This window comes from Leucopleurus acutus (genome assembly GCF_964270905.1).
Source record: "Leucopleurus acutus genome assembly, chromosome: 1".
Taxonomy (NCBI): Eukaryota; Metazoa; Chordata; class Mammalia; order Artiodactyla; family Delphinidae; genus Leucopleurus; species Leucopleurus acutus.
In genome coordinates this window covers 198,845,461-198,856,050 of record NC_139142.1, presented here as the reverse complement: position 1 = coordinate 198,856,050, position 10,590 = coordinate 198,845,461, and the positions used below count along the sequence as shown (strand labels likewise).

At 47.7% G+C, this 10,590-nt stretch overlaps 1 protein-coding gene across 1 annotated transcript; it reads right to left on the bottom strand.

The window, feature by feature from the left end:
- Positions 1–1,664: 1,664 nt before the first annotated feature.
- On the bottom strand, positions 1,665–9,323 carry VIM (vimentin). The gene is made up of 9 exons (XM_082837664.1): positions 8,628–9,323; positions 7,930–7,990; positions 5,452–5,547; positions 5,202–5,363; positions 4,554–4,679; positions 3,968–4,188; positions 3,468–3,511; positions 2,844–2,929; positions 1,665–2,026 (listed from the first exon to the last, which is right to left on the bottom strand). Exons 1-9 carry the CDS (start codon positions 9,188–9,190, stop codon positions 1,985–1,987), a joined length of 1,401 nt encoding a protein of 466 aa, XP_082693790.1. The 5' UTR covers positions 9,191–9,323; the 3' UTR covers positions 1,665–1,984.
- Between the last annotated feature and the right edge of the window lie 1,267 nt (positions 9,324–10,590).

Here is a 10,590-nt window from a genome sequence, read left to right as displayed (position 1 = left end):
ATGGGGGTGGAGTGAGGGTGGGGTGCAGGACCACTCAAGGAGTCTCAGCAGGAATGTCCTTTCCTATAAGATTATGCTAAGGGTAGGTACTCAGTGCTCTGTGGTGAACTAAATGGGAAGGAAATCCAAAAAAGGGGATATATGTATACATAGAGCTGATTCACTTTGCTGTGCAGCAGAAACTAACACAACATTGTAAAGCAACTAGACTCCAATTAATTAAAAAAAAAAGATTATGCTAAGGGTAGGATGACCAGATAGAAGCTGTTGTTCAAATTCGTACACTTGTGAGTCTGAAAGGGGGCATCATTAGTACGTAAGCATAAACCAATACCATCCTACGCAAACTGGGATGTAAATCACCTGACTAGGGGTCACTTCCCTGGGCCAGTTCTTTCTTTACTCATGTGGTACCCACAGTATCAAAAATGATGCAAATCACAACTAACATTACTTAGCACAGTGTCTGGCATTTAGTTAAACTAAGCGTAAACCATCTTACTTTCCTCTGAGCAACTCTACCGAGAGGTAGATGCAAACACTTACAAATTACAAGGAGGGACTTCCCTGGCGGTCCAGTGGTTAAGACTCCATGCTTCCACTGCAGGGGGCTCAGGTTCGATCCCTGGTCGGGGAACTAAGATCCCGGGTGCTGCGTGGCTCCCCCCGCCCGCAAAAAAACACAAAAAACAAGGAATGCCTACCACATCATTCCTGGAGGAGAGGGCATCCTAGTAATACAGGAAATTGGGACTTAAGTCTAGGAACTTCTTACTCAGAGGAAATTTCCCTCCAGAACATACATTGGGCCATTACAACTCTATTGCTTCCAGGCCATACCCTCCCTCTTTCATTTATTTGACTTTGTCTCTCTTCCTAAACTCCGCTCACACTGTGTGACCTATGGGAAGGTTTTCATGACCACAGCACTTCATTCTCATTGCTCCAGGTTTTGAAAGCTGATGAGAGACTAGCATCATTTGACCACATGACTCACATGTGTTAATTTCACCTCCCAATGAACAGGTAAGGATTTTCCTTTATTTTGTGTCTAACATCACTCCCCCAAAGCACAATTCTTTAAAAATATCTGTAGGTGGATATATAGATTTAGATATCACATATAGGTATAGATATATAGATATACACACAGAAAAGCAGGGTAGTTTCCCATGTTGGAACTAAATGAACTTGTCCCATTTCTCTGCATCTTGCTAATGGAAGATGCAGCCGTTATATCCTGGATGTTGCCCTACACCTTAACCCCCGTAGTGGAGTTTGTGCTGCACATACCAAAATGCAGTTTTCATTTTAGTCAGTTTTTTTAATTTTAGGAGGTCTATTTGTTAGAACTGAAATCACACATGGACATGGACCCAGCTGGATTCATTTTATGAAAAGACCTATCATCATTTTGTCTACAAATTATATTATATAACATCTATTTATGAATTTTAAAAATAACTTAATTGAAAAGAAGCGAGGTCTATCTACAATGACCAAATTAAGAGCTACGCTTCAAGCATAAAGTTGAATTTCTCAAGTTAACCTAACCTTGATTTTGTGGGAATTTGACCAATAAGACCAAAAAATATTTAACCCAAACACATATTGTCATAAAATTTAGAGAATTGTTTAGATATCAAATAAGCAAGACACCAAAAGAGTTTTCCAAAGATTTATTGAAGCAGAAACAAGTTGGTCAGATACGTGATGGAAAAAAGCAGTTTTAATGGTATTCAAAAATACTTCTTAAAAAGTATTCTAGCACAAGGCGTCTTCGGTAAACTAGATTATGTTGTAAACTTTTTTCTAAATCTTTTACGAGTGTTGGTTCTCAAGAACTAGAGCTTATTCCTATTTCAAATCTATCTTGCACTCCTGAAAAAACTGCAGAAAGGCACTTGAAAGCTGTTTCTTTAAGATACGGATTTCTTTTTTATTCTCACTGGTAGTATTTTGCCGCATGGAGTACGTGCAGTTTTTATTCCAGGTCATCGTGATGCTGGGAAGTTTCGTTGATGACCTGTTAAGAAAAACAGAACTCAGATCAAATATAATACTACATACCAATGGTTAAACTACCCCATAAAGCATGTCAAAGAAAAATCCTAGCAAAGGCATATCATTTATTGTGAAAGTTGGAAGATCACGTTGGTTCTGCGTGACCAAGGGTCACAGCGAGCAGGGACAGATACATAGGTAAGACGTGCTTCACCTGTAGGCAAAATATGTATCTGATAGAATGTTATGACTTAAAAAAATAAACTTGAAAAATACTGTGTTTATGAAGAAGAATGCTGTAACAATCATAGGCAACAAAGTTTAAAAGCAATTAACACATATTAAAATGTACAGCAATTACATTTTATGTGCAAGGGAAGATTACGATACATTTTGACCGTTTCTTTCCTGGCATAGAGAAGTAATGAGAAACTACTCGATCATATGGCATGTCCTTGTATTACATCATGACAGGGTCTAGGAGTGTCCAGGGAAGGCCATTATGTCCAGGATCAAAACATTCCTGCTATTGAGGCAGTCTAATGAAACTAGTTTAGGAAGTAACTTACGGAAGCGGTACTCCTGTTTCAAATCAAGCACCAAAGGAAATCACTAATTTTAGACAAAGGCAGACTACTATCCCACCTTCACATCTAGGAGCCAAATAATTAGATGGCTGTGTGTAGTGCTGGAAGAGGTCGACCTATTCTCTTTTTAGGAGGCACGAGTGAAACTGAAACCTCCCAAATTAGCTAGCTGTATCTGAGATAGACTTAGTGATCTAAAAGTGTATCAATGCCTGTCTGAAATTACTCCCATTTTGATTTAAAGATACCAACCTGTCCATCTCTGGTTTCAACCGTCTTAATCAGAAGTGTCCTTTTTGAATGGGTGTCAACCAGAGGGAGTGAATCCAGATTGGTTTCTGAATAAAGAAAACAGGTCCAAAATGAGTAAAAATGAAACTTTTTAAAAGGCAAGAGATGATTTTGTCCAAAGAATTATGATTTTTTGTTCATGATTGTTTAAAGCACTATTCCCAAAATAATTCCAAAGACTATCACCTGTTTTAAAACCCAGAGGCTAACAACACTGTACCATCAGGATGAGACGGACTACTTCAGTGTATACTCCAACAGGAGGGAAAAAAAATGGAATTTCACTTTAACTGGACGTAGAAAATGTAAGACAGTACTTGTTTGAAAATTATGCCTATCTCAGAGAATTTTCTCTTGTATGGCATTTTTCAAGTATCAGTTTAAAAATGAGTGCTTTATAAACAGAATGGTTACAAGCTGCTAACATTTTTTGTAGGGACTTCCCTGGTGGTCCAGTGGTTAGGACTCCGTACTTCCACTGCAGGGGGCCCGGGTCTGATCCCTGGTGGGGGAACTAAGATCCCACATGCCGCGCAGTGCAGCCGAAAAAATAAAATATTTCATAAAGGAGAATCAAATGCTTACCCCTCAGGTTCAGGGAAGAAAAGTTTGGAAGAGGCAGAGCAATCCTAGAAAGAGTTTATGAAGAAAAACAGTAACCTTTTCAGAAAACAACAAGGAATGCATTTATACACTTCGTATTTTCATCAAATAAGAAGATTTACAATCCACAGGTGAGGGATTTGCTTCAGAAGCATCTACCTATGATCGGTCTCATTAGTACATTTAAATATTTTACTCCAAGCATTTTCTCCAAGGGGCTGGAGGTGTGACAGAGTGACTCTCGGTTTTCACAGAATCAATCGTAGGTTGAAATCCCAGCTCAGATATTGATTAACTGACTAGGACAAAAGAACGCAGATCTCCAGATCTGAACTGAAGGTTCCTCATCTGTAAAAAGTGGTAAATAGCTACCTCGAAGCAAGGCTCTGAAGATGAAATGAGATGCTGCATGGAAAGCAAGGGGCATAATACCTCACACAGGGCAGCTTGGCATTCACTCCCACGAGCCCCCCGTTCCCCACCTGCTCTCCTCTCCTTCCAGCAGCTTCCTGTAGGTGGCAATCTCGATGTCGAGAGCCATCTTAACATTCAGCAGATCTTGGTATTCACGCAGGTGACGAGCCATCTCTTCCTTCATGTTCTGAATCTCGTCCTGCAGGCGGCCAATAGTGTCTTGGTAGTTAGCAGCTTCCACGGAAAAGTTCTCTTCCATTTCACGCATCTGGCGTTCCAGAGACTCGTTCTGCAGGAGAGATGAGAAAGGCTGTTTATTTCCCAGAAACGAACGAACAAACAGAGCTATCCCCCCAACCATTTCCAGACCATTTGCAATCCCTTTCCCTAGCAGCAAATGGGGAACGCTCCCATTTTCAGTGGAAAATACAAGTACCGAGTCCCCTTCCTAGTGGAAGCAATAATATAGGTAAACTAAAACCTTGGGATCTCCAAGTTCTTTTTGAAAATGTCTTGACAACTCATTTTAGTCTTTGGACTAAAATGTAAATTTTTCTCCCTTTGAGCAAAGTTTTCTTCCGATAGCACCCGAGCTTGGCCACCTGAAATGGGTCCAAGCTGGTGATCGGCCCTCTCTTGCGCTGTGATACTCACGGTGCCTTTGAGGGCATCCACCTCGCAGGTGAGGGACTGCACCTGCCGACGGTACTCGTTCGACTCCTGCTTGGCCTGGCGCAGGGCATCGTTGTTGCGGTTAGCAGCCTCGGAGAGGTCAGCGAACTGTCAGGGAGGAAGCAGAAACCTGGGTCACCCACGTGCCTCGTCCACAAGTCCTCTGAGGTTCTACCTGGCCCGGATAATGGAGATGGCTTAAAGATGGCAGACAGACAAATACGTAAACAAGGCATGATACCAACCAACTTTTACACTCAAAGCTCAAATTGCAACGTGTTCCAGGATACGCCTAATTTGTTTTGAAAACCAAAGGAAATGAGGTGGAAGGCCAATGTTGAGATTTCCAAGTAGAAATTCCCTCTGTTTCCCTCGTTTTCAAAGGGTGGAGGTCAAGGGCAAGAGGGTGACCTGGAAGTACGGCGACAGCGGGGCAGTGGCAAGGGCGTCTGCTATTCTAACGGAGGGGGTGTGAGTTGCGGGGAGGAGGCAGCAAGAGATAAAACTCGCGCAGGAGGAAAAGCCAGCTAAACGTGGCAGTGAAAAGGTGCTTGGGAATCGCAGACAGGTACAGCGTTTTCAGAAAAGAATGCTTTTCTTCCGATCCGGCCACACTTGTTCGTTTCGCACCTTGGACTTGTACCATTCCTCAGCCTCCTGGAGGTTCTTGGCGGCCACGCTCTCGTACTGCTGGCGGACGTCACGCAGGGCAGCCGTGAGGTCGGGCTTGGAAACATCCATATCGATCTGGACGTGCTGTTCTTGAATCTGGGCCTGCAGCTCCTGGATTTCCTGAGGAAAGAAAAGGGAGAAGGTCAGCCATGCCAAGTACGGGGGGCAGCTTCACCCACAATGGTTCACACACTGTGATTCCTCTTACCTCATCGTGTAGTTTCTTCAAAAAGGCAATCTCTTCTTGCAAGGATTCCACTTTACGCTCCAGGTCCAGACGTGCCAATGAAGCATTGTCAACATCCTGTTTCCAAAAGAGAAAAGACAGGGCATGAAGGAGGATGCTAACGTCTGTGGCCTATCCCACGTATTCATTTCAAATGAACTATATGAACTTAGGTCTCTTTATTATAAAGAAGGGCACTGACGAATTTTATAACCTTCGAAGAAGTTTGTAAATCACCCCCATGCTACAGCATACTGTTTTTCTTTCTTCAGTAACAAATTTGAATTGCGGTCTGCTGAGTTGTACTCAAGGTGACCAGTAGACAATTTTAAAATAAATAAATAAGTGTATGCCAACATGGTAGGCTGCGGTCAATCAATTATTATTGAATCCACATTATATCAGTGAAGTTTCTATTACTTTTTTAAATCTAGGAAATCAATGCCACAGCATTTTGGGGGGTTCACATCATGGAACAGTAGGGTGATGGGAGTCCGTCAGGTTTCACAACTTCGTGTGTACGTGAGAACGTGCAGAACAGAAATTAGTGCTCCAGAAGTGTCAGCAGATAGTACGTAAGCTCTTTTATCCCCCCCTCTACTCAAACCTTTTGAAATTTATCCTCGGGATCCCAAGCAAGTCATCTGGCATTCAAGTTACAAGGCTAGATTTATACTCCAATTCAGGATGTGCCCTGGCACAAACGTAGTTCAGGCAAATAAGGAACAAGAAGTGTAACCCTGAACTGTATTTGCTTTGCTTCCTCTGGTAGGTTTTTCTCCTGGAACTCCCCTATCTCATCCCACAAGGGTGTGGCCACATCTGTTTCACTTAGCTCTGTGTCAGTTTGGTTCCTCAGCTTGTTTCAGAATGACTGATCAAAATGCACACGGTGTTAACTGTATGTAAAATTTGTGCTGCTCTGGTCTCCTTCTCTGTTTCCACAATCTGTAAACTGCTACAACCCAAAGATTTAATTTCCCCTGAAGGGAATGTCATGAGGATTTTTATACCTCTTATCTTGTAAGCAATTATATTTGGAGTACAGTTTATAGCTTTACAGTCTTAAAATATTGACATGCTTCTATCACCTTCATGGAAAAATGAGTGAGGAGTAAGTGATAAAAAAAGATCAGCCTTGGAGAAAAAAATTCATTTTTGCTTGCTGTTAAACCCTACAAAAGATATACAAGCTGATTTACTCTATAGAAAAGTTCAGTGCGTCACATTCTACTTCTTCGAAGAGAATATGGGGGGTTTTAACCTCATCCCTAAATAGGGACAATTTATACTAATATTGTTTTACATGAGGTTGCTACTGGGGGTAGAAAACACTACAGACATGCCCCACGACTAAAATAAACTACTCATTGCTGTGTTTAATTTGGTAAATGTATTTCTGCCTCAAAATGTTATTCTAGACTGTTCGTGTGAAGGAGCTTTTATAGCCGTCCCAGTAAGTGTTCAGGAGAATGCAACTATGCTGGCGACTCTTCCTGCTTTGGGATTCCAATTTTAAGTTAAAAAGCATTTAAGGCCATCTATCTTTGGAGCAAGAAAACCTTTTACTTAAAACCCCATTCTTCATTTTCAGGTTTATGCTTTATGGAGAGGACATGCTAAGGAATACAAAGGTTCAAAGAAGAAAGGCCTTTCCACATGTGAGGTATGACTGTAGCTTTAAGAAGTCTTCACATCACATACTTGGAGTCTGGGCCAGATATTAGATAACGGATGTTAGCAAATACTTGTGTCCAATTAGAACGGTGCTTGCATCATTACATAGTCAGTAAGAATGCAGCCTGTTGCAAAGCGTCTCTGGGAACACAAAGACTCCTATTCTTTCCAGCCAGAACGGCCCCACTTGCCAGGATGTCTGTATCTACATTCCACAGCGAAGCCTGTAGAAACCATTAATACCTTTCAGCCAATAGTTGTGCATAGGGATACTGCTATCTAAGCTTAGGGCCACAGTAGAACTTGCAGCGAAGCGAAGAAAAGAAACTTGCTGGCTTAAGTCCAGTTAAACTAAGTTTCTTATCCTCCAATACATTTTACATTTGAAACTACAGGGCAGAACTGCACTTTTGGGGGCCTTGTAAAAGGCAGCCAACTTGACTTTGGCAAACCGCCATCTACATCAAACTGTAACTGTTCGAGATCAGAATATCAACGTGTTGCAAAAATGAAACGGAAAAAATGATTTGTTTGGAAAAAAAATCTTGAAACAAAGTAAAAAGTTAAAGACTTCCCTTTATGTCCTAGAGAACGGTTTGATCATTCAAGGGTTTTTGTCCGGAGCAGCTCCGAACTGCGGTCTTTCTGCCACTAGGGGGCTTGGAGCGCAGACGTGAAGTTTGGCACGATTTATACTTGGGTTAAAGCAACTTTTAGAACTGCTCGTGGGGCGCGTGGGTGGGTGGCGTCCGGTGGCTGCGAGTGGGAACAGAATCTACAAACCTGTCTGAAAGACTGCAAGGTGCTCTCGGCTTCCTCCCTCTGAAGCATCTCCTCCTGCAACCTGAAACAGGCGCGCGTTAACCACAGGGGCACGGGGAAACCGCCAGGGGCGGGGCGACCACACCCAAACACCCCGCCGTGGCCGCCAGACCAGCGCTGCTGCGCCACCTCCGCGGGCAGCCAGCGACCGTGGCTTTTGGGGCTGCTGCCCTCGGCTAGTTTGAGCGGGGCCTTGGCCACCGCGTGGAAAGGCAATCACGGTTGCCACCACGACCTGCGAGACGACCGCCACCACCCCACCCCGGAGGAGACTCTGCAGTCCCTTTGTCTCGCTCCCTGCACGGCCCCCGTGGCTGGCAGCCCGCCGTGGGAGGGGTGGGAAGGGGGGGCAGGAAACTTTCTCAAAGTTTGGGGAAGTCGCACGCATCGTTTGCAAGGAGCTTCGAGGACAGACAGAGAGGTAGTTTTAAGAAATCTGAAACTTTCTGAGACAGGCGTTCTTGGGCAAATGAGTGGGGCTAGAGAGGAAACGCTAACTTGCAAGATCTGGGTTCAGGGCGGGGCCGCGCCGCAGCAGTCACAGCCCTGCTCCCCCGCTATCCCCCGGGCAGCCGCCGCCCGGGCCACATCCCCAAGGGCGTGGCGGCTCCGCTTCCCCTCTCCTTCCCTCCCGCGGCCCCGCGTGGGCGCCTCCTTACTTCTCCCGGAGACGCATGATGTCCTCGGACAGGTTGTCGCGCTCCACCTCGACGCGGGCTTTGTCGTTGGTGAGTTGGTCCACCTGCCGGCGCAGCTCTCGCATCTCCTCCTCGTAGAGGTCCCCCAGGCGCGACTTGCCCTGGCCCTTGAGCTGCTCGAGCTCGGCCAGCAGGATCTTGTTCTGCTGCTCCAGGAAGCGCACCTTGTCGATGTAGTTGGCGAAGCGGTCGTTCAGCTCCTGCAGCTCCACCTTCTCGTTGGTGCGGGTGTTCTTGAACTCGGTGTTGATGGCGTCGGCCAGCGAGAAGTCCACCGAGTCCTGCAGCAGGCGCACGCCGGGCACGCTGCTCCGCAGGCGCATGGCCGCGGAGCGCGTGGCGTACACGCCGCCCGGGGACGAGGCGTAGAGGCTGCGGCTGGTGCCGGGGCGCAGCGCGCTGCCCAGGCTGTAGGTGCGGGTGGCCGTGGTCACGTAGCTCCGGCTGGAGCTCGGCCGGCTCGCGGTGCCAGGGCCGCCGAACATCCTGCGGTAGGAGGACGAGGACACGGACCTGCTAGACATGACTGCAGAGGGCGGCGGTGGGCTGGGCGGCTGCGGTGGCGCGGGCTAGCTCCGGGAGGAGAGGCGCGCGAGGGCGCGGTGGGTGTGGGCAAAGGGAGCGCTGCTGAGTCTCTGGAGCGGAGAGCCCGGAGCGAGAGTGGCAGAGGACGGGACCCCGCCGAGGGCGCAGATTTTATAAGCCGGTTAGGAAGCAGGGTCCCCTCCCACTGCCATCCCGGAGGCAGAGTGCGCCAACCAATGGGGAAGGCTGGGCGGGGGGTTAGGGCGGGGGCGCCCTGGAGCCTTGCTCCTCCCCCGTCCTCCGCCCTGGGGACTGGGTACAGTCTCGGTTACTTCATGGCTGGGCTGGGGATTTCGGGGGCTTTCCTGATGGTGGCCCGGGCTCTGCTCACCTCTGGGTGCTGAAAAAGGCGGGGTCGCTCAGTGGTGGGGGGACCCGCCCGGGACTGGACCGGAGGGGTCCCGGACACCGAGCCAGAGCGGCGCGGGAGGGGCGCGCAGCAACGGGGCTGCGGTCCGCAGGGAGCGGGTGGGTGGGGAGACCCGCGGGAAGAGGGGGAGTGCGGGTTCCAGCAGATCGGAAGGCGTGGACAAAGAAACAAAGAGGGTCTGGGATTGGAGCGCGAGGTGGGAGCGCGCACAGCCCGGGACGCAGGGCTCGAGCCCCCCGCGCAGCCTTGCGCACCGCCTGCTGCGGAAGGGGCGTCGGTCGGGCCCCATCTCTCTTCGTCCTCTAGTCTTGGAGAGCCCTCTCCGGGAACCTGACGGGCTGGGTCCGGCTTTGGGCGGCGGGAACTGCGAGGAAAGCCCGGGGGAGATGGGTGGGGTCGCTGAGTCACTGGCGGCGAGTCATTGCGCCGGGCCGTCCCGCCGAGGTCGAGGGCTGCTAGCGGTTCAGGGAAACCGTTAGACGAGATTGACCCAAGTCTCCCCGGGCGCGCGCGCGCGCGCGCATTTGTTGGAAGTTTTACGCAACTTCGAGCTGGGCCTGCGCTTTCTTGTGTGCAGTTCGCCTGCGTGGAGACGAGGACGCCCGTAAATTCTTAAGAACTCGCCAACGTCTGTTGATTTCGCTCCAATGTGCAGACTTCTCTTGAGTAAGAAACTTCGGCCTGGCCTCTATAACCGCCAAACGCGGGTCTGCGGCATCACAAACGCACTCCGGGAAGGTTCTTCTTGCAAAGTTCCCTCCCACCCTGGTAGGCAGGGCCTACCCCTGCCCCCATAAAACCACACCCGGCTTTTAATGTGATGTGGAAGTTTGGGGTGAAAGAGGAAACTCAGCGTCTGCAGTGGCAAAATCAAATTGTTCAATGGCTTTTCTGCCGTAGCGGAAGTCATTAAAGGTATAATCTGCATCAGTTACAGAATGAGTTAGGCATTACTTTAAATGCCGAATT